This window comes from Harpia harpyja, chromosome 5 (assembly GCF_026419915.1).
Source record: "Harpia harpyja isolate bHarHar1 chromosome 5, bHarHar1 primary haplotype, whole genome shotgun sequence".
Taxonomy (NCBI): Eukaryota; Metazoa; Chordata; class Aves; order Accipitriformes; family Accipitridae; genus Harpia; species Harpia harpyja.
Window position 1 is genome coordinate 41,224,822 of NC_068944.1, and position 24,986 is coordinate 41,249,807.

At 37.1% G+C, this 24,986-nt stretch overlaps 1 protein-coding gene across 3 annotated transcripts; it reads right to left on the bottom strand.

Annotated features, from left to right (window-relative positions):
- Positions 1-385: 385 nt before the first annotated feature.
- Positions 386-24,986, bottom strand: MYBL1 (MYB proto-oncogene like 1). Of its 3 annotated transcripts, none has more exons than XM_052788359.1 (16): positions 24,729-24,986; positions 20,752-20,854; positions 20,556-20,627; positions 17,443-17,535; positions 16,173-16,393; positions 14,211-14,394; positions 13,911-13,985; positions 12,278-12,382; positions 10,797-11,030; positions 10,119-10,487; positions 9,511-9,653; positions 8,988-9,102; positions 7,192-7,308; positions 7,001-7,105; positions 4,839-5,018; positions 386-3,033 (listed from the first exon to the last, which is right to left on the bottom strand). In XM_052788359.1, exons 1-16 carry the CDS (start codon positions 24,746-24,748, stop codon positions 2,905-2,907), a joined length of 2,265 nt encoding a protein of 754 aa, XP_052644319.1. In that variant the 5' UTR covers positions 24,749-24,986; the 3' UTR covers positions 386-2,904. The 3 variants fall into 3 exon arrangements, with proteins under 3 accessions (XP_052644319.1, XP_052644317.1, XP_052644318.1); XM_052788357.1 differs by having other exon boundaries at positions 12,278-12,379; positions 24,729-24,879; XM_052788358.1 differs by lacking the exon at positions 4,839-5,018 and having other exon boundaries at positions 24,729-24,879.

Consider the following 24,986-nt stretch of genomic DNA (forward strand, 5'->3'; position numbering starts at 1 on the left):
GCATTTACCTCCCAAGACCCAGGCACACATACTAAAATATCACTTCTACCCTATAAATGACAGGAAAGGAACGTAAAAAAACCTTTACACTAGCAACACTCTTCACCCTCAAATTGTCTCCTATACATAAATATTTGTGTTAAAGTTTTGAGAGACAAATACAAACTGTTAACCAAATACATATAGGCTTACAAGTAGGTTGGGTTGAAGCATGTATTGTCAATGGACTCCATCCTGCAGTGTAACCCACCGATTCCCATGATTGCTGTTTGTCTCTGCCCAGTCCAGAAAAGGTAGGTTTCTTGCCGTTTCACATGCACACATACATACATGTTGCTTTAACAAGCACCGAGTTTTTAAGTTCTCAAATAAAAGGCACTTACGGTAACCTGGTACATAGATGCTTTATTTCTGACATTAATATGGTCTGTATTGTATGTGAGATTCTCTTACATAAAAGAAAAGTTTGTAGTACAACAAAAACTAAGATAAACAAGGCATTTGTTGCACATTATGTCAAACCTTAAAACAAAAATATGGAGTAATATGTATTTAGGTTTCATGCAAGTTTGGCTGCTGCATGTACAATCTACTTATAAACTGAAAGAAATGCAAATGCACACAACATTCAAAAAGTAATAAAAGATGCCTGACATATGAAAGATTAAAACCTTCCTGCTAAAGCAACAAAGTGGGAGTTAACTAAACGATCCAACCAATACCAACACAAATTAATACTACTTACCATAAATCTATGCTTAAACTTGGTATAGGCAGTTTTGTTGATACCACTTCTACTGAAATATATCATCCAGATCCTAGATATTCATTCTCTCTTAATGTCTTATTTTATTTTTTGTGAATTAAATGCTGTCTCCAGCGTTAAAAGTTGCTGTTAAATCCATTCTGGTAATGCACACCTAAATCTAGTACTGCCAAGAATTCCAATTCCCTCCTCTCAATTTTCATAGGTGAGGAGTAATCCTGGCATGATGGGTATTTTCTGATCCCTTGCTTATACAGGGTTCCCCCCCCTTAAAATTTTGATGTGAATTAAAAACTGCTAAAAATGTTTATGCCTACTACTATCATAGCCAGGCAAATATTTAATATCAAAATGCTCCTAAAAATAAGGATTGTATAAGCTTTGAGATGTTTAAAAAAGTTTAATAACCCATTACCTTCCTTGTGCCACTCAACATGTTAAAATTCTCCATTAATAAATTATTCTCTACCATCTTTGATATTAAAGTGATAGGAATACTTTCCACACCCTGCATAGTACTGGTTGATCTCATAAAGTTAACTAGAGAACCTGACATCATTTTTGTAATTTTACATACAGTGCATATGATGCTCGCTCTTTCCATCTCTCATAGCAGCAAGCCGATTCTGCCACTATCTGTAGCAGCACACCCGGGAGTGGAGAGGAAGAGTGTTTGAATTATAAATAACTAAAACTACAGTGTACAATTCTATTTACCTGTCAGTATTTGTTGGTAGCACACCATTATAACTTGCTCGAAATTAACTACATAAAAATCTCTACAACGAAAGCAAACCAAACATTCCTTCAAAAACAAACAAAAAAAGAGACGTAAAATAAGTGCAAATACCTAAAATAGGCAACTAAAGCAACTGTTGTGACCTGTATACCTTTAAATAAGGACAAAGATTTTTCATAAATAAAAGAATGATCTCTTTGCTCTTCAAACATTTAGTAAGTATATAATGGTCAAACTTAAGTGCAGATACAATTGTTTTGAGAACCAAGGTGCCAAGTTTCTTTTCTTTTTTTTTTTTAAATATATTTAAAATGCATTAGTTTTTAGTTCCTATGCAGGACAAAGTACTCCTGGGTCACATACAGGACTCCACCATTCCTTTCTAAATATATTTAAACAAGGTACAGGAACAGTTGCTGTATAGTACAGGTATACCTTGTAATTATTTTGTAGACCAACATGATTTAAGGGTTATAGTGCAATCTTTATGTAGATGTAACATACAGTATAAATTCGTACACTTCACTGCTGTTAATTCTTCTGCTATTCCATACTTTATACTTGTCCTTTTTTCATTTTAGCTGTTTTAACAGGAAACAACGTTGGCTTCTAGACAACCTGCATACATATAAATATCTACATTTAAGCTTTAAAATGAAAATAAATTATAAAAACAGACTCCTTTCCGATTTACAAAATTTTCCCTGTTCCTACATACTGTACAATACATTCAACAATCATCTCATTTTGAGATTTATGAAGAAAATACTGATGCTTTACACTAAACCTAATTCACCCCCCTCTGCCTACTTCTAGTACCATTTGCAAATAAATATATTTAACACTGTAGTTAATTTCATTGTTTTGCAGCATACCAAAAAAATTAGTAGTGCAACTTTCTATCCTTCCTTTATACTCCTTTCCATTGTGTTTCGTTATATACTAGAAAAATGCTACATAAGCAAAAGCACATTCAGTCATGTATGTTGCTCATTTGGAAACCAGTAACAACCTATAAACCTACTCTATATTGAAAATGCACTAACAGAAAAAAAGCAATGCAAGTCAAAGGAATAAATATGAAAAATAGACCTAAAAACTGTATGTTGTCAGTACTGCAATGTATTTTACCATTCTTTATCATATTTTAGGATGTTACTTTTTTAAATATTTAAGAAATTCATTGCAGAACTGTCTGTACTATCCCTTCGTAGAGAATACGAGAGCTTTGTCTGTTCTTTGTCAGTCAAAAGAAGAAAGGAAGCTTTAAGGTAGCTTTAAGGTTTCCCTTGGCAGACTGTCTCAAAGTAAAGACTTAATTCACAAGTATTGTGCTGGAATAGCCTTCAACATTGTGTCAGTTTCAATGGAAAGAGATGGTTGTCAGTTGCAGTGACCATCACAGTATCAGAGCCCTTGAAGTGCTGTTGGTAGCTGTGTATGAGCTCAGATACCTTCTTGCTTGTTCAGTCATGATAAGCTGGTCTTCTGTTTTTCCGTAAACAACTGCTTCCCATTCACAATTTGACTGCATAAAATAAAATTCAGTTAAAAGGATTCTTTTAACTAACTAAAATACTTGAGCAATTCTTGTACAACCTTTCAGAGTAATAATAAATTACCAAAGTCTAGCAATACTGTATTTTACTGAGAAGGATTCAGTTCTACAATACAATACCTAAAACCTGTGACAAAGCTCCCTCTCCACCCCTTAACCCAACTCCCCAGCAGTGCATCTGCGTTACGCTTTTAAGTTCTAACACACAAAATGAAAAAGGCTCTTAAAAAGAGACCAGTTCAACAATTGATACATAAAAGGGAAGTTAATTAAGTCATCTTCTCTTTGGATATCTACCCCTTTAAATGTCCTAAGTTCAACAGGCAGAAAAATACATTATTGACAGTCGTCTGGAGACACCAAGGAAGGCAAAATGGTTTGGCAGCTGAAAAAGAATACCGTGAAGGACTTCACTGAACCAAAGCAGCAGCTGTGGAAGAATGGTCAGATGTTTTGGGAATATATTAGAAACGGCAAAGGAATTAGGAATAAAATAATGAATGGAAGAATAATTGGGCCACTAGTCCTGCTTCTTCCATGGAGCAAACCCCGCACGTTTACATGATTTATTGAATCTCAGGCTGATTTGTAGCAGCTCTAAATTAGACCTGACACTAGCAGACTGTAGCATAATGAAGAATGCAAGATTCTCTCCCTCCCACACTGAGCTAGAAACTGATCCAAAGGATCAGTTCCACATATAGATGCATAGAGAAAATCAGCCATTTGAGTTTCTCTATAAATTTAGCAGGACTTGATTCATGGAAGGGACACAGAGTTAGAGAGGCCACTAAACTGAGAGGGAATTTCTCAGGGGAAAGAGCAAAAAGAGAAAGATGGTCCAATGAGAATATTTGTGAGTATAGTATGACTAAGCTCCCGTTTTAAGTATTCTTAAGAGCATAGTTCTGGGCCAGATAGATGTATTTGCCTTTGCTGCAATTCACAGCAGTTAATTCTTTTTTTTGGAATATCCCAATTAAGTGAGGCTTGTTCTTTCTTCTCATAAGAAAGGATCAGAAGGTAATACTGTTACCTGTGTACTTAAAAACACATCATTGTTAAAGCAATTAAGTGGGGCATAGAAGATCAGGCTCCAGGTGCCCTGCTCTTTTTTTTTTTTTTTTTTTTTTTTAATTAATACAGAGCTGTAGATATTCTGAGAAGACACAAAAACTTTATACTTTAACTCCCTATAGGGTAAACTGGAACAGGTACCAAGTCAGATCAAAGAGAATCTCTCCCTAAACCTGGTGGTCAAGACAGAGGAAAAACTAGGTTACAGTTTTAACAGTATGGAAAATATACAGATGTACAAGAACAGGCACATTAGAAGAACAATTACCAAACAGAACCTGTGGATGAACTCTGCTTAATGAATCCCACTGGGCTTGTTATGAAGTAAGCACCTGCCATATTTGAGACACTTAGGTGCTATAGAGGTTTAGTTTGCAACAAGTCAAGTCTTCTTACTGTTAGACTTGGATACCCAAACCTGTTTTGTAGGTCTACTCTATCCTGATTGTTTTTCCCCACGTTTAAATCTTAGAGGCCACTCAGTGAAACATCAGGGTTGCATTTAAAGAACTCTGCTATGAATAAACACTTTATGGACAAATGACCGACTGGCAACAAATAAGGATCATGGAAACACTGACTGAAACTAGATGACTGAATTGAACAATTCTAGACATTAGCACAAGACAGAAACAAACAAACAAAAACCTTCTTTGTTAACCTGCTAACAAAACTAACAGAATTCTTTGCATCCAGACCTGAAGAGCTTTCTCCATTTTGACATTTTTTGAAGCACATGCATTCATTTTCTTCTTAATTACTGCATTTGCTTTGTTTGCTGGATTTGTATCCTGTTTTTCTGATGTCGGGTTACATCTGTTGTCATGTATTTCCAACAATGGTATCATTAATAAAGATGTGGTATATGCATTTTCTGACTATTGACAAAACAGAGGGTAGGGAACAGGAATAACAATTAGTATTTAATAAAAGAAAAAGTTTTCAACTGCTGTGATAGAGAAGCCAAAAATGTAAAAAAAGCATATACTATCAGAAAGATCCTAGGAAAGAATATGAAAAGAAAAAGTAATGAACAGTATATGAAGAACTAGCCTGGTCTATACTGGGATTTGTAGTCAATACTGAGCACAGTAAAACATGTAGCTGCTAGCATGACTTAGGCATTACTGAGTAGACAGTTTCTTTCATATAAAGCCACGCTACAGCTGATTACATTTTGTTAAGAACAAGACTTGATAAAGTGGTAACTACAGAACAGTTTTAAAGAAAAAAGCTTGTAATTCATTTCTAGTACAACCCTTGTGAAAGTAAGCGCAAGGAGACTGCAGTAAAAAAAATAAAGATCACATCAGTATCAGGGTGAGGAACTGCTTTAAGAACTGAAATAAGCACTGGATTGATCATTCCAGAAGAGTTTTATATGCTGATAATGTTTATGGAAATAAAAAGAAATTAATCCAGCTTCACTATAGCAAAGCAGAAGAAAGGTATATGGCAACTTTAGAGAGTGAAATTAGATGAGAGTAACAGTGGCGTATGTACTTGTTTACTTACAAAAACACCCCATTAAACTGCGTTAAACTACCTTTACATAGTTATTCTACCACAGACCTTACTCCTAACTTACCATCACATGGACACACAATTTCTACTTAAGGATTGGTACATTTTTTATTAAATCAGATACTACCACTGTGTCTCTTGCTAAGAGCAAATGTTCCTGTTGCACCAGCATCCCTCATTAAAACAGAGGAAAAGCAATTTTTTTCCCAGCCTGCTGCCTTTAATATACCACAATATCACAGTGTATCTTGGTTTTAGCTAATAACCTGAACATCAGTGATGCACAATATACCATGTCATAACAAGACATTACTAAGAGAACACCGGGCATTTTGTTTCTGCTTTGAGCTGCTGCAGCAATGCTGCTCCTCACAAGACGAGATGTTCTTGGGGAAGCTGTGAATTTCCACTAGGTGGCAGAGCACCTAACAGCCAGCAGACAGACACCGAGTCTTGGCACAGAGCCTACCAGGCATATGAGAAGGGAATTTAGAAAACCAGCTACAATAATCAGAAAGGGATATGACTTAAGCACCTGTTCTTTTTAAGGACTTTGGCTCCTACCTCTTGAATATAGCTTTATACCTGATCAAGAGTCACAGACATTTACTCTTTCAGAATTAAACACATAAATACGTTAATTTAAGAACTAGATTAGAATAAAGTTTTCCTACAAACTACAAGACTAAAGATTAATCTATTCAATCACTCAACTGGAAAAATATTGGGCTACTTTTTAAAGGAATGAGGGAACAAAACAGCCCCATCTCTGAACTCTTGATGTCTTGGTTGTTGAGGCAGAAGTATTCAAATTCCTTCAGGCAGAGGAAGCCCACAAACCTCATCTTCTACGTGCTTGACATTTCTTAAAGTATTTTCCTACTATGTGAAGTGGGAAAAGGAAAAACATGCTGGCTAATATGCAATTAGGCATCTTCAGAACACGTCTGCCAGACTGTTAAGCATGCAAAACACAGGGGCAAATGCCATCTTCCTGGTGTCTTAGAGAACTTGAGCATGCCATATATGCTAAAGTTTATAGGTAACCAGCATGGAAGCAGCTTTGCTGTAACAGCAAATCTGCAAAGCATCCACATTACTCTACCAATCCTGCTCTGAAGGCCTGCAAGGAAGAATTAATGCATTAATTAGAGCCCAATGTTCAAGTATTGCTTAAGTACTTAAAGTAGCATTTCAAACTGAAGGTGATTTTCACTTTCCAGATTTATGAATCTAGCCTCAATCCAAACACTTTATTTTAGTTGACAGAATGAAAGATACTCAGTTCTATACTCATATTGATGCCAGTGATGCTTTTCAGTAGTTTAATACTTACCTGTACATCTAAACTATTATCTTCTGTGAAGAGCTGGGCACCAACCTCTTCTTTTTCCCATGGATCTAGGACCAGTGATTTTCTGACTTTCTTAGAAGAGTTGTGCTGCAATAAACATTTTGCAGATAAAAACTGTAAAATATTATTTAAAAGCAGTTATTTCCTATTTGAAATTATTATTGTAATGTTACCTCCTGCTTGCAGCTTTTATACACAGTGTCATCTTCCTCCTTGAGAAATATATCTGTTCCAGTTTCCTCTTTCAAAACTTCCCTAATGTCTTCCTCCAAAAAGGCAAGTGGTTGTGACTAAGTTAATTAAAATTGGAGGAGAAAATACAGGAAGTCTATTAGTTTCTAGTTTTTACCATATTCTACTTTCAGCTAATGTAGGCCAGAAAAGAGATCTTGCAAAATATAGCAACAGATAAAAAGATTTAAGGTATCGTAGTTAACAACTACAGATCAACATTTCAAGGCTATGCAGATTTTTTAATTCATTTTACTCCACATTATTTCTAGCCAGATAAAACATATACATGCACACAGTGCCTCAAAAAATGCAAGGTAGCATTGAAGAAGACATACAAACTACTTGTTTGCATTTATTAGCAATGGTTATCCACTGACAAAAGGGATAAAAATACTTTATATATACACTAAACACATACACATATCTATACATGCATACAAACATACTAAAAAACTGTACTATAAAAGTATGACTGTTGTTGGGAAAGGAATTTATATCAATCTTAACACAAATCTTTGAATAGGACATTGATAGTCTTAAGTACAGTACAGAATTTCACAGAAGCCATACAGATGGCTCCTTTGTGTACCAAGAGAAGAAGAATTCCCTTAAGCCCTCAAAATTTGATTTTGAACAGGAGGTTAATAGTGGACAGAAACAGGAATGCCAAACCACTCCATTTGCATAGTGAGAGACTGTGAATCTATAGGGTAACACAGATGGTGCCAAGCCCTGTGGCAAAGTCTGAGCTACCTTCTGTGTTTGCAGAAAAGAAGTAGTCAATATATATTGGCTGGAATTTTTTCAAAACTTGAAAAGCATATGTCTACTGAATTCCAAAAGTTATTATGCATTAACATACCTTAGCTAGGCTAGGAGGAGAGCAAAAATTGAATTCATTTGGAACAAAAAGTAACATTATCCATTGTCAACCAAAAAAAAGTCTTCTGTGACAGCCAGAAGAATCAGAGGAATCATCAATTGCTATATTAAGAATTTGGTTTTTAGGATGAAGAAAATTGTAGACTTCACTAAAGTAAGCCCCTAGGAAGGATAAAACACTTCCAAACATCTTCCCATCAAAAAAATTCTCAGAATACTACCATGCTATGGTAAACATCTACCTTCAGTCCTAGCACTGTAGAAGAACCAAAACCAGAAAACAACTCAGCTCTTACGTAGTCCAGATGATTCAAAGATAATGCAGTTTTTCAAGTCAAATGCGAAAGTCATTTAAAGTAACAAAGTCACTCACATTCACCTGCACCAGTTTGCTCTTACTAGATTATCCATCTGGAGGACCCATACCCACTCACTCTCTTCACTTACAATTTTTCTTTTGAAAAACAGAATGTTTCAGTATTAAGATTAAAATCTCAGACAATGATGTTACCACCTCGTAAGAGGTACAGTGTTAGCACTTGTGTAGCAAGGCTACACAAATTTAAAACAACTCACAAAAGCAGAACCAATGCGTTTAAGATTACTATGGATCAAATACCATCCAAAAAGACAATGCCTCCATACTACGCTGAAGGATACTAGTCTAACAGGCAAAATCTGAAACATTTTGGATTCACATTCTAGCTGTTCTTTAGGATAATATGGAATGTCACTGAAGCAACAGCATTGTTAGAAAATGCTTTCTAAGCTCATGCTGAGACTTACAATATCTCAAAAACAAGAGGGCATTTAGCCTTTAACAAAGAAGAAAATAAACAATGTCATCACATACCGTAAGTTTGAGGGGACCATACTTTTTTTCCTGAGCAGCCAAAGCATTTTTAAAAGGAGTTGGCGTCCTTGGTGTTGAACCCAAAAGAGATCTTCTAATTGTGGGAGTTCTAAAACTATTCAAGCATAGAAAAGTGTTCATACATGCATTTTAATGTTTTACTTTTTCAACAGTAATGTAATAAAATGAATCTAAGAAACATTTTAAAATACCTTAATTTACACAACAGATATCACCACCATGAATCTGAAAGTATTAAGATCACCACAGCATTACCCCAGGTATATTAAACTTTAATTGGATTTTGTTCAGTATTTTTAAAAAGGAAAAATTTTAACTGAGTACAAGACAATTTATGTTAAGTTAAAAACAGGAAGCCAGTTTGTTTGTACACAAGTATTTAAGTGTTAGGGGTTTTAAAACTCATTGACAGTATGCATACAGGTAGACTAATTTCTCAATGTTTAGGAAAACTTGTTTTTATTTGAGCAACACCACCTGATGTTTAATGTAATAATCCTACCCCACATTTTCCTTTTGATCTTTTGGTGTCATTTCCTTGTGTAGAGGAGTCGTAATAAGAACTTTCTGCCCACAGATTGGAGTGGATGTAAATGCAGGATTTTCAAGGTTAAATTGTTCATTTCCAGAGCAAGTGTTGAAAAACTAAGCGTAAGAGAGAAAAAAGCCTAAGCAACTTTAAAGGACAAAACTTCACCACTGTACTGAGCGGTAAAAAAAAATTATATGTCTATATCCAAAGGGCTTTTACTGACAAACCCCAATAAACTATCCTTGACTTATACTCCAAGATATTTGCGATATTTATTGCTGAAACCTTGATTTTCTCCTTAAAATCCCTGCTGCTTAATTAGGTCTCTATCAACAATTACTTGCATGAGAAAGTGTGAGCTGAGATATAAGTTGCTGCCCACGCCCCAGTTAGACTTCAAAACAGAGGAAATAGGTTATTCAACAATTTCTTTTTAATATATCTACACTTATGCAGATGTTTTAAGAAGTTTTTGGACATATTTGTTTAGGCTACAATGTATGACCAGGGAAAAAAGTACTTGTAATTTATAATCCGCCCACTGCAATCTGTTTAGCCATATTTAAAAAGAAACTCACCTGTGATGGAGAAAATGGTAGTGTTTTCACTGGTGTATGCTTTAGTGCAACATTGACGGCATCATTACACAAGCCATCATTCAGTTCATTAACTGGTGGTTGCCCAACACGCAATCTCTTCTTCTTTCTTAGGATAGTAGGTGGAGTGCTGAATTTTGTTATGTTTGGGGTTGTTGGAAAAACTGCTTCTTCCTCGCCACTGATGCTACCGTGTTTTTTGCCATCAAGCACAACGCTGACATTATACTGGCACTCAGTAGCCCCTTCATTGTGTTGAATCCGCATTAGTTTTACTGGAGCTGGCTTGACAGGAGATGCAACAGCCTCTGAAAGCTCAAAACTGGTGACATCACTCCATGCTACAGGATCCTATGAGGCAAGATGCAAAACACTCAAACACTAGCAGGCTAATCCAAGATTATTTCACAACATCCAAGCCAATCTAGCAGCTCTCTACTTCCAGAAGCCATATACTGAATTATTCTCCCTGTATCTTTCACACAATCCTGAAACACTGAATATTTTAAAACACAATTCTTTTAAAACAGGCAATAAAACAAATCACTCAACATGGGTGAAACTACAGACAACTGCAGAATAAGGTAATTTTAAGAGTACACATATTGTGTAAGTTGATGTTCTTAAATAAACATTTTTTTAGAATAAATACAGACTTACAGATTCGATAAGCTCTAGCGTCTCTGCAAATTCTGGAATGGTTTGTAGAGATGATAACATTGTATTTGCTTCCACAGCCAAATACTTAGGTGGTGAATTCTGCTGAACAGATGTGCCATGGGTCTCATCCATGCTGTAGAAGTCACTTGTTTGCTCCCCAAAGCTATTTAGTGTATTAGACACACAATCTTCCGTGACAAAACTTCCAGACCAACAAGGTAGGTTTCCAGCTTGCTAAAAAGTATGAAGAAACATGTTAATCTTATTCAGCTTAGAAGTTGAAGAGTCAATTATGTGACCGCAGGGAGGGAAAAAAAAAAAAATAGTATGTGGAAAGACTAAGCATGGCTACTAATTTTTGCTTTTTCAAACACTAATTATCTGTTTGCATTAATGCAGTTAGTCTTCTCCTTACATTAACATACTCAACATTCTCAAATTGTATAAGATTTTTATCTTATCTCTCATTCTTATCTTATACATGCTTGTAACTTAGATAATTATGAGTTGTATTGGAAGCCATCTCTGATGCAAGTTTCCTGTGCTCCTGAACATAAGTATATTACGAAGTCATCTTCACTACAGAACACAGGTACATTTTAAGATTAGAAACCATTTCTAGAATGTGAAACACTTCTTGATTGATCTTTTTTTTTTTTAACACAGATTCTGCATTCATAGTTTACTTAACTTCTAAATGGTTATCCCATTTTAGTACACTGCTTAGTACTCAAGAATCAGATTTTAATTTTCACTGGAAATCTAGAAGCAAAGCAGATTCCACTAGATAAGCAGAACATTGCACTATTTCAAGAGAATGCCATGAATAGCTCCACCACATAAAACTGGAAGTTCACCTGTAATCTAAATTAGTGATCAATATGGTTGGGTTGATTAGGTGTCTGATGTTGTTCACAGCCCTCTGTCCCTGAGGAAATAAGTGATTGTCATCTGCAAGTTTCCTAAATTCCACTGAAGTACATGTAAATTTTGTACAGTACAAATTTATATATTGTTTGTTATGTCCAAATGTGGATATCGAGTACTGCAAGCACTCACACAGAAGTTTGATAAAAATATAATCTACAGGATGTTTTGAAATCAAATAGGGCAAAACCTATGTATTTTTCACCTTTCTCTGTTGAACAGATGATTGACATTGCTGATCTATAAAACTGAATGGTGGTGATATCAACAAACGTGCTACCTCTTGAAGAAGATTAAAAACCTGGGTCTTAGGAACAACTGCCAAATTGCAGGTCATATTTCTGCTGTTTTCACAGTTTGGAAAACTGCACTAAAAATAATTTGCCTCAATTCTAATATATAGACTTTGTTTTACAACCCAGCAGCCATAGGTTTGATTTTCAGAAGGTCGGGTGAAAAAACACCACACAAAAACCAAACATCCATTACTGAATTGCTGAGGATTAATCTCACTAAAGCATATTCAAATATTTACAGAAATTTACAGTCCTTACAGAAGACACTCGTTTTCTTCTGATTTCATTCTCTGCTGACATAAGTAGCAATTCAAGCTCCTTTATTTTCTTTTCTTTATCAGGATCATCATCAATAAATGACTGCTGAAAAATTTAAGAAAGAAGCCATTACTATTTTCCACCTCCATCACCCCTCCACAGTAAAGATTCTACATTATAACACAGCTAGATTTTAAATAGAAATCCACACATAGCGGGAACAGAGCTGTTCAAGCTGTATCATATTTTGTAATACAGTAGTCACTCAAGTAAAACAACTCTCGCAATTACCAGGAGATGGATCTGATGTTAAAGTGGTATACAAGCTAATATTTTAACAGGTTTCTAATATGGCCTGTAAATGCTCAGTGCGCTATAGCACTTTTTAACCAAAAGTCACTCAGTTCTATATTTAATAGAAGCAACAGTGTTGGCAGCTTGGTAGACGTGTTTGTGTTTTCATGTGCTTTCTAGAATTTTGAGTTATTTATCCTCACTAAGGGTGCAAGAAAGTGTTTCAAATCAGCATTTGCTGACAGAGTGTCTACACAAGCAATCCTACCACTGCTATCAGAAAAGAAAATTAACTGATTGGTTTTGGTTGGTTGGTTCATTTTTTAACCTCCTTAAAACTTGCTATTATTGCTATAAATACAGGTAAGTGAGGATATATACCATGAGTTTCAAAACTAGTTATACTCCCCAGTTTAGGGAGGACTTCAAGGAACAGAAAATATCTTATACTTTTCTGTATAGGGCAATCCAGAGTGTCAAAGGCCATACGAGGCTTTGTTATGATTTGCATTCTTATACTGAGATGAGGGAAGAAAATGCAACAGGAAACAGATGACCTGCACAGGAAAATTTAAGGTTAGGTACAGAGTTCTGCAGAATGCCTCTAACACATCTAGGACAAACAAAATACATATTATTCCCTGTGTTAAAATAATTCTTTTTACTAATTTCAAATTCACAAAAATTCTTCCAGGAAGTCACATTACAAACCAAGATCTACATTCAGACTGCAGCACATAAGGAATTTCAGATGTATTCTAAGTGAGCCCAAAGGAACAAAAGGAAATAAATATATGCAAATTTTTTTTGTTGTTTTAAAGCTTCTCAATACTTAGCATTTAGAATGCTGCAAAAGAGCATCTTCAACTGATTGACAAAAGTTTATCAGTCAGAAAAAACTAAAACCTATTGAAAACAAAAAAGCACAGCCATAAGTGTAAGTCACAGTAAGTGATTTGAACTGAGTCTTTCAGATAGGGTTATATTTATTACATATATAAGTAGTAAAATCTTGTCTTTAAATCTCTCAGAAGCTAGGTAATACTAACAGGTCATAATCTTAACCTAAAGATTCAACCAGTAGACTATGTTTTAAGCCATACTTCTGTCAGAAATAAGCACAACTGTTGTGTTTCTGGGATGTGTAAAGACAGCTCATTTTTCCTACCCAGAACTACCAATTGAGTTAGTAAGCTTACTTACAGAGAAACACTTACATAAATTTAGGTGAATGATAAAGACTTAAAGACATTTTGAAGTTACAAGTTTTTAAACTCTTAATTTTACAGCATAATACACAGTACATTCTCTTAATTTACAATGCCTGTTAACAATTTACCTGAACTAAGTTGGAAGAAGCTGAAGCATGTTCTAGATAGCTGCCTTCTGGTGAGGCATACTGGTATGCTGGAATCTAAAAAGACATAAATCATTTTACAAACCCTAAAGAAAAGGAGGCTATAAAATTGTCTCTACTTTATTGTACATAAACAATTTATTATGATTTACAAATCCTAAATTACCATAGTATCACAAAAATACTCAACAGATCTTCATTCTTTCCGACTTGTTTCTCATTCCAAACCCAAAAAATTATTTGAAACTGGGAAATGCTAATTATTCTGGATTTTGAACTTACATGTGTCTGAACAGGTATATAAAATTGATTCTGAGTGTGCAAGTGTTCCATAGTCAGACAAGGTTGGGGCTGAAGTTTAGATGAACTAGCTCTTTCAGACTTTATATCATCTTGTAAATATCCTTCCTGTTCCACCTTTCTTCGCATTGTTGAATTCCAGTGATTTTTAATTGAATTATCAGTCCTAAAATGAAAGTGTACAACAGTGACTGGTTTCCACATCTCAAAGTTTAATATATGGCATAATTATACAGGGTTTGTACAGTAGGTTAATCCGAAGCCACAAATCCAGAAAGCTCCAGCAGCTTGGACTGAAAGTTCTATTATCAGTGGGGTTTTGGCATAATTACTAGAAAGCTACCCTTTTCAAAACTTCCTTCTGCTAAACTTCAAGTCTGCAGGAAATTAAAAGTAGCAAAAGAGAAAGCCTTGGTTCTGGCTATTATCATTGTAGGCAAGAACCTTTTTTCTTGGATACTTGGAACAATGATGTGTTCTCTGTCACTGCATTATTTACCTTCTGCTACAAATTTGCAGAACACAAAGCTAAGGCTACATAGCACCCTGCTGCCCCACAGCATAATAAGGGCACTGTGGCTAGTGTTTGCCACTGGAAGATACATCTTCTAAAAAAAAAAACAACAGCCTGCATTCCCAGCTCTGAGTTTTATGTGCAGCTTTGTGGAAGAACCTTCCACTACCTCTTGGTGTCCTTGATCTTGTATGGGGAAAGCAGGCATGGCAGAAGACCAGTACCCATTGTCACTCCCCTTGGAAAGAAAATGCCTTTGACAAGCAGGCCGAAACCACTTTTAACACTAGACAAGCATTAAGGCAAGAGTAGAGTATGAATGCATTACAGTCTAAAATACTAGCCTTAGAGAGGGGTACACAGAAATAAAAATTGCTTTAAGGCCCATTCTTCATTTAAGCTCAATTCCAAGAAGTATTCCTCTTTTTCATCCCCACTAGTGTTAAACTCTTTACAAATCTTCTAGGATCCAATCTTTAGCTAAGTGTCTCATCTTGAAGTTACTTTCAGCAAATAAGTTAGTGAATTAGGAATGCGTCTGTCCTTGCAAACTCATCTTCCCCCTCTGAAATTCTATTAAGATGCAATCCATTCCCTTCCCATTCCTCCAAAGGGCTTCCTGTGATTCGTGGATTGTGTACTTAATCAAAATGTCAAATTTTTAAACACACATCTCTAAGGACTCATTCTCCCAACATAACAAGTGCTGACATTCCTTAGACACAGCTAGACAGTCACCTCCTGAACACAAAGACTGAATTCAGAGAGGGACAGCTTAACATTGAATTTCAATTATCAGTACAAGGTAAAAAATTTCTTAAACTTTTCATACACTAAGATTTTGTTTTCCACAAGCATATAAGTTGGCAATCACACTTGAAACAAAGATAAGGAGAACAATGCATACAATTCATTCTTAGCTTAGAGAATACATGGTGACCAACTAGCTTTGCAATGCATGACTCCTAAGCCAGGACTTTTGAAGGTTACTAAGATGCTCTTTTTCGAGTGTCCTGTTTAAGAGGCAGTGTTCCACAAAAATAAATTAAAAAAAGAATTTTTGATCTTAAACCAAAAAGAAAGTCACCCCCAAATGCATATTTGATTATCAAGTCATAGGATGTTAAAGCATTCTTCTACTATTACTCACAGTTACTCTTCGGCTCTACTACAGTTTTTTTTCTAAGTGATCAGGAGGATTTTTAAAGGAACCTGCAGAGTGTTAAAGGTCTTTTTATTGGTTTTATGGCTTTTAAAGAATACATAATCAAATGCAAAAGATCTTAAAAAGTTTCATGATCTATCAAGATAAAGACGTTGTGACGTAAGTTTCAACAGATGCTCTCTGATTAACAAATTACATTGGAAAGAGTTGTGCCATGACCGCTTTCCATATTCTAATATTTAACACAAATAGAGTTGAAAAGCACCTTCCAGGAAGAAGTTTTGCTATTTCAGCCCATCGATTTCCCAAACGCTTGTGAGCTTCATAGATTATTCTGTCCTCCTCTTCTGTCCACGAAGACTTTTTTACTTCAGGATTGAGATGGTTATGCCATCTCTCTCTGCACTGCTTGCCTATTCTTCCTTTCAGGTGTTTTGCAATTAGAGACCAGCGCTTTGGACCATACTTCTGAACTAATTCAATAACCTGGAACACAGATGAAAGCACGTTATAATTCCAAAACCTAATTTTCCTAATCAGACTGAGAAGACCGATAAACTGCCATTTTAGAATAGGATTGTAATAGTCAACTTGATAAGATACTAGGCCTAAGGAGGCAGACAGTGACTTGGGGTTTTAATAAGCAATTTTTTGATTTCTTGAAAAATAATTTTTAACTCTAAAGTCACTGTGTTTAGAATGTAAGTATATACTGATGAAAACATTCATTTGGAATTTTCCTTTCTGTCACTCATTGCATAAGCTGACATTAGGAAAGACCAAAAAAAGAAGCTGGTAAAGATACTTGGTTTGACTTTTTTCAACAACATGAGTATAAGGAAAAACCCCACACCTCTACTCCCAACCTCCATCCCATTTCTACGTGTTTTTATACATTAGAAGTTTTTTCTTAAATGACTGATGAGAACCATAAAAAAAATAGATTAGGAAGACCACATTCACAAGTTGACAAATACTAGTTTTAAACATCTTAAACCAGTTTTAAACAGTGGGAATAAGCAGTTGATTTGAAATACTGTATGCGAAAGCTGTATGTGCACCTACAGGGCAGTCCAGGTTTTGCAGGAAAAAGCTGCAGTGTGGATTAACAGAGATGGGGAAAAGGAGTCTAAAACACCATTGCTAGCTTCTTTAACAGTAGAGTATGAAAGAATTTCCCCTATTCCCAACCCCTTTACGTCTGGTGGGTTTGGGGAACAACAGATGTAAATGAGCCCTTTGATCTTTAGTGCTGTAAAGAGATCTCCTCTACTTGGTAAGCTAGAGTAGTTCAGCTAGCAATCTGAGCAAAGGGAAATGAAATGCTTGAGCAGACCAGACATTCCATCTACTTAAGAGCAGTTGCGTATTTTTTTTCTTCTCACACAGCATATTGTAATGTAATTATCTATGTCACAAGATGCATCAGACATCATTTTTTGGGGTATGAAACCTAAGAAAAAGTACACATTCTTAGCAGTCATATGCCGTTTTTATTACAGTAAAAGAGTACAGTATCAATTAGTTTTTATTACCCTCTGATCTTCTTCTTTAGTCCAGGGACCTTTAATCAATTCTGGGTTTAATACCTTCTGCCATCGATGCTGGCACTGAAAATCTGAACGATTCTGAAATAGTTTTAGAAGACCAGTGTAGCTGTTAAACTCTTGAATACATAAAACTGTAAATACTAGCTAGCCAGAATTATTAGTTTATTCAAATTAAAAGACTCATTCAGACCTTTGTTCTAAGTACAATAGTTAAATTCTCCCTTATTATTTCTTCTTCCATTTGCTTATAAAAACTCTTCTCCAAAAAAACCCAGCCTTGCACAAAGCTCTAATTACTTCCATATTCTTGATAATCCAATTCAGAACTTATTCTTCTTTAAAGAAAAACTTAGAATTATTTTTGTCCTCATTACTGCACACCTTCTCTGAACTTTGTAATTGACATGCTTTTGATATTATCTATAACATATATAAGGAAAGAAATTTTTAAAGGAAATACTTTTTCTTTCAAATAAAAGAATAAACCTATTTCTAAGTCTCGAATGAATATATTCTCAGCTCTTTACTAGAGTGTTAAGGAAAACAGATTTATATCAAGTTTAGCTAACACATACTAATTAAACAACATTGCTTTTTCTGCTCAGGACAGATGGTGCTTTTCTGTAGCTTTACTAAAGATCTTTTGAAATATTGTTCCCAGTTATGAAAGAGAGGTAAGCTTTCACTTAGCCTCCTAAAAGCTGTCTTTAAGAAATTCGGGACTCTCAGGGTAGTTGGTCCAATCCTTAGAAATATGCAGTTAAGAGCCTGCCACAGCACAACATACTAGTACGCCTTTTATAACACTGGGACATGACAATTTACTCTCTTCAGTGCAAGCTGCTGGATAGCAAGTACCGATTTCAAGGTTTTGCTGGACTTGTCTACCAAATAAAGGCATAACCATGCTAAAATGAAGTTAAACAAGAAGCAGTCTGCAAGACCAGAAAACACACCCAAAACACTGTTACATCTAAAATTACATTGATCACAGTACCTTCAAGTTAATCACAAACAAACATTGTATGACTAAAAGCACACTAGGGTTTGTTACAAAACATCACCATTTCCTGGTGGAGACAAGCTGTAAAAGACAGACTCAATACAGGATAGCTGTTCCCACTTTCGATGAAAGAAAAATTTTGAAATTGTGGCCTTTTAGTGTTTTTACCTTCCAGACATTTCTGAAATCATGACATATTTGGGGGAGAAGAGCAAAATAAATGATGGAATGAAACAATAAAATTGTTTCAGGTCTGCCTTAGCCGCAGTAAATTGAAAGAGAATACAAGCTGCATTCCCTCTCTTGAGGGTCACCTTTAAGCCATCGTTGCTTTTTTGGGCAGAACAGAGGGAGGTTTACTTGTACACAGTCCAATAGTGAAATGGGGTTCTGAAAACACAGCAGTTTGAGTGCCTTTACATGCTAGTAACTCAAGATATTGGTTTTCCTAGTAAAAGACCATCAGTAACAAGGCAAGTGCTAATTTTGCCAGCCTCTGTTATTTGGCTTTGTAATTTGAACACTGCAACAGGTTGCCCAGAGAGGCTGTGGAGTCTCCACCCATGAAGATATTCAAAACCCAACTGGACACTGTCCTGGGCAGCCTGCTCCAGCTGACCTTGCTTGAGCAGGGGGCTCAGACTAGATGATCTTGAGAGGTTCCTTCCAACATCAGCAATTCTGCAATGGGCAACCTGATCCTCCATGCATGTTTCCCATGATAGCTGGGGAGCCTTTTTTCAGCCTCACTTGGGCCCAGCTGAACAATAGCCTTCTGTCTCCAGAAGCATTTGTTTTCAGCTGGAGAACTTTTTATTAAACTGTTAGATCTGTTAAATGCAACTCCATACTACACCTGCAGATCAGTATCACCAAATATTATATTTTTAAACAGTTTAATATAAAAGCTTTTTGATATTATCTCTTTTTCCTCTGCCATTCACTCATTTCACTGCTTTTTGTAAGGGGATAATGTACATGCAAGGAATAGTGATTTGCTTATGCAATCCTTAAATTTAGAAGCTTTGAGTTTGTTCCCTGATATCTATACCTTGCCACCTAGAAAAAAAAAAAAAAAAAATCAGAAGCACCACAGTTGCACAAATATGATGAGAACAATGAAAAGTTACAGTTGTTGAGCATTTAGAATTCAAGTCTATTTTTACCTAGTCAGACAGGAATTTCATACAACCATATCATCCCACTCAATATCATAAGAACCACAAAGGCAGGGGCGGGGGGGTGTAATTTTTTTATTTCTAACATTTGAATATTCAATACCACTTCCAGGTAGTGATTTCAGCCTTAGATTCTAGCCATGTTTTTATAGTAAGCATTTTATAACATTTAATCAGAAAAGAAACAAACATCATCGATTCTAGTTGTAGGTATTTTCTACCAGTGCAGCTCATACAGCTAAGGTGTCATTTAATGTTTGAACCAAGATCTCTTTTACTCATTCCACCTGACCATTGGAACAGAACAAGAAATTTTAAGGGTCAGTAGGAAACTTCCAAGAAACCCACTAAGGTTCCTTTTGTAGCAACCAAAGATATCATTTGGTGGAAAGATTTACATATGTTAGGGAAGCAGACATCACTGTAAAAAAACCAAAACAAACCAAAAAAACCCAACAAACACCAAATGAAAAAAAAACAACAACAAAAAAAAACCCAAAACACCCCACTCCCCTTTTCCTAAGGCGTTTAAGAAAATGATCCTGCTCCTTTCAAGCAGTCTTTCAGATGCAACCCACTCCCCTAACTGCTTCAGAAGCAACCTGTGAACCGTAGATGTAACCACCACAAGCGATGCAAACAATAGGAAGCCAGAATACATTCCAGAATGAAAACAAATAGCAAGTGTGGACAGACAGAAGACATAAATTATTTTCAATCATTTCAGAACATCACTTGAGACCCAGCCTGAGCTGATAAGGTTCTCCAAGGCTAGATCTCAAGTCCAATTTACAAGCATCCTTTAAAATATTCTTCACTATTATGTGTTTCTGATTTCTATTTCTCATTTCCAAACTAGATATATGACCAAAGTAAATAAATATTAAAAGGGAACTTAACTGAGAGATTCAACTTACTTGTAGATGACTAGCAATGAAAGCCCAATCATCTGTACCATTTTGTTCCACCAGCTTCTTTAGTCTTTCATCCTGTTAAGACATAACCTCAGCCAATAAATGTTACATCCTATCCCAATACGATACTAAATAATAACATATTTCATGTGCTACCAATATCATATAGGAATGAAACTAAAGCCAAAAAAAGTATTACCTCATCACGTGTCCATTTCACCCTGTTACATATCTTCTTCAAACCTTTTTGCTGTGGTACTTCATAGTCATGATCCACATATTGAAGGTCATCATCTTCCTCACTGCAGAGTACAACAGAAGAGTGAAGAATATAGAAATAGAGTTTAAAATAACTCTGAATAACTTTTTTTCTAACTACTTGTAGCTTTTTTCCAATCTGTACATATTGTTCTAAAATGACATACAGAATTTGCATGAATACAAGATCTGCCTCCAGCTGTAGCCTATATTGACCTTGTCAAAGGAACAGAATTCATTTTAATTTCAAGGCCACGTACCAGGATATAGATAGATAATTCATTCCAAGTCAAGACTTAAATTTGAAGCAAAAGCTATTGTTTAAGACCATGTTTTTCTAACACATTTATGAATTTTATTTTACACAAATGAGCTTATAAAATAATATATTATTATAAAATAAAGTGGTTTGCTAGCCTGCAAAATACATTCACGTTCCACCTCCGTAACTCAAACAACACAAGAGTGCCCAATAATTTAGCATCAACTTGAGATTTTAAGTGGGCTCCTGCCTCGAATAAAAGCATTGCCTCAATGTTACAGGAATGAGATACAAATCTTTGAAGACAGAAATATCCCTCTAAGTTAAGCGTCAGAGGGGAGGAAGCCAGGTAACCTCTGTGACTCCACGTAGATCACACTCCATCTACTGGAGAAATGCATACTTCACAGCCTTGATAAACAAAGCTTAACAACTAGCACAGGGAAATGTTTCATGGAAAGATCACTTAAACTTTTATGTCAGTGACTCATGTCAGCATAAATTCAAACACATGTGGAAACCTAGGCCTAACAACAAGATGAACAGTTTCTCTGCATTAGTTATAGCAAAGCCACATCCAAATACACAGCTTTAAAAGCAGTTTCCACTGCAATCTTAATTTTTCTCCATTTTATTATCAGTATAAAGCACAATGTAAATATCAAATTCATGTTCAAAACTAAATTTGTTAGTTCTGCTCAGCCTTGAAAATTACTTCCATTTTTCAACCAAAAGTAAAAAAAAAGAAAAATCCTTTCCCAGTAATGGAATTAACCTGTGCTGGTGTCCTAAGAACTTATCAGACAGAAGATCTCTACATTATTTTCTGGAACATGCAATTCACCCACACAGCATGCTGATCAACCATTTTAAGTATATTTGTTATTTCCCATGAAGTGAGTATGTTCTCTGTGGCTAACATGAATATATGGTCATTCAAGAAGTGCACTACTTACTTGAAAGCATTACTACAGGATAGTATGTACCCAACTCTTGCAGACCCAGTGTATTTAACATTGCTTCTACACCCTACACCACATCTGGATTTGCCCTGCTTCACTTCATGATGCAGTAGAATTAGTAACTCATAAGCATGCTAAAACTTTGTGGAGCCAGTGAAATAAAAAGCAGTAAGCTTGTCTAAAGGCCAGCAGCAAGTTCTTCACAGTATTTACAAAAAAAAAAAGCTGCAAACACAATGATTGTAAGAGTTTTGCATTAAGTGGCTTAGGACTTAAGAAAATAGGATTTAAACTCACTGGTAACTAAGAGTTTTCTCTTCCCCCTCCCACAGGTTCTCAACAAACTTCAGCAGCATATCTTAGTATTATAAGGAGCATATCTTGGTATTATAATCCTGTTTCATACCAAGCAAGCCATACAGTTTACTTATAACTAAAATTTGGCCTTGTGATTAAGCCCTTTGTCAAAATGATCTCCTCACCCACTGCACAGCAAACCAGTTCAAGAACAGTCACCAGTTATGTGAAGAGTAGTGGGGTTTTTAAAAAAGAGGAAGGGCTCCATATACATGGCAGTGATGCTGACAAGAGCACGGGTACTGGATAACACAGGGTCTCCGCTGGCAGCGACAGTTAAGAACCCTGCACCTGGAGTTCTCCAGCGGCACACGTGTCCCACAGCCAAACCGGCACAGCTGCCTGGCCACCTCCATGCGCTTCATGGGCGTGAAGGCCAGCTGAGCGGGCACTAACCTCTCTTGCACCTTGATTCCACATGAATAGCTGTTTACTTTTCAGTCTTGTTTAGACTAGTACACCAGTAGATTATAAATTAAATATACATGAGTGGCTGGGACTACTAACTTAAGTAAGTTAAGTTTGATTAAAAAGAAAAGATTTTCAAACACATTGGGGTGTTATAGCTCATCTGACAATTCTTTTGCAGTTATGAAACTGTGCCAAAATACTGCATGAAAGTGGAATGCAGCCACCAAATTTCATCAAATAACAAATCTGGAACAATGAAGTATTTCATGAGTTCTGTGCTGTCTTTGCAGCTCTGAGTTGAGAACCATTAAAGGAAAAAATTAAGCTTCCGAATGCAAAAACCGAGAGCAGTTCAACAAAATTAAACTTAATTCCATTTGGTGCAAAATAATTATACTTTCTCCTTACTCCACACCTAGGTTAACAACCTTGAAATCACCTTTATGTAAACTCCTAACTACAGTGATTTAATTTTGGAGATATCATCATCACATACTGACGCAGTATTCCTCTAGGGCTACCGATCTCTAACCAAACATTCCTCTGCTATCCACGACCAGTTGTATTTTCAGTTATGACATCAAAGCACTCCATAGCCATGGGAGATAATACAAGCTAAAGCTTTGCAAAGATGCAACCATTGTTTGCAATACCACAGATGAAAGTCTCTTAAACTACTAAATGCAGATTAGCAGTAACAAGAAACATTCTCTGAGCTGATTCTTGCAGACAGCTAAGTATAGACAGCTCCAGCAGTTAGCCTCTGCCGGCAAAGCCCCTTAATGAATCTTTGTTCCTTACACAACTAGAAACCCAAAGCACTGCTTTCTTGTTTTAGTTGCAGTTTTGCAGAAAAAGAATATTAATTTATGAACGCTTTTCATGTCAGAGGAAAACGCAGAAGCAGTTTTAATATCTGTAACTTTGAAACCACCCCCAATTCCATGAGAAGCATGCAGTCACAGTAAACCCCAGATGCCATAGGTAACTCACGCATTAGTATTACTCACTGAGCATTCTTTCCTCATTCCTTTTACGTTTCTTTATCACTTTTCAGAAACCGATTTTCTATTTAGGACAAGAATAACTATAGCAATAAAACAGTTCTCCAGGACCCACCTTCTGAATACAAAGTAAAGACACACCCATTTTCATATCAATAAAACAAAAGATGTATCAAAACCATCTGGGGCTGCTGCTGAAGCTCTTGAGGAAAACATTCTCTTTCAGGAATATTTCAGGCTAGACTGCGACATGCTCAATCAAAGAACATGCCAAATCAGAGAAAGCAGGTGCACTTAAGACATGGGAAAAGTCAGCAGGCCTGAACATTAACTTTAACCGAACAACCCCAAACCTCACATCGAGGCTGTGGCAAAGCCACTCGGGAGGAGAAAAGCAAGAAGTATCGCTGCAGCATAAGGAAAGTAACCAGCAGGAAAAGCTACTGCGGAGACAACCTAGTCGTTGCTGACAGGCTCAGTGACCACAGAGAAGAAAAGCTAGGTAAGCTACAACAAAGACGGTCTGAGCGAAAGCACAGAAGCGAGAGCAGCCTCGAAGCGAGAGGCGAGATTTATACCCGAGAGCTGCTGCTCGTAAGCCGGAGGGAAGGCAGGTACCTGTGCGGGTGCCGGGCGAGGGGGGAATCGGAGCGCGGCGGGAGGGAGGGAGGGAGGTGGGCCGTGACACCCGAGGCCCGGGAGGTGGAAGGAGCCCGAAAGCAGCGCCAGCACAGCTCTGCAGGGGGGGTGAGGGGCGGGGCGGGCCGGGCCGGCGGCGGCACCTGGCAAGGATCCCGGGGCGCGGGGGGGGGAGTACCTGGGCGCGGGGCGGCGGCGTGGAAGGCAGCGGCCGCCCGGGAGGGGGCGGAGGGGGGGGCTGAAGGCGCAGCGATCCCCGGGCCGGGCCTGGAGCCACACTCACCTGCGCGGTCTCTTCGCCATCCTCGGGGCGCACCATAGGGGGGGCCGCCACGGCAGCGGGGCGCAGCGCGGAGCCCCCGAGCCCCCGCCCGGGCTCCTTCTCTCACAGCCGGGCAGCGCGGCAGGGCGGGCGGGGTACGGAGAGGGGCACTGGCGGCTCAGGAAGGCTGGAGACGGGCAGGGCTCCTCGGACAGCCCCCTCCTCCCCGCGGAGCTTCGCGGTATCCGCAGCGCCCCGGCGGCCGCCCTCAGCCCTGGC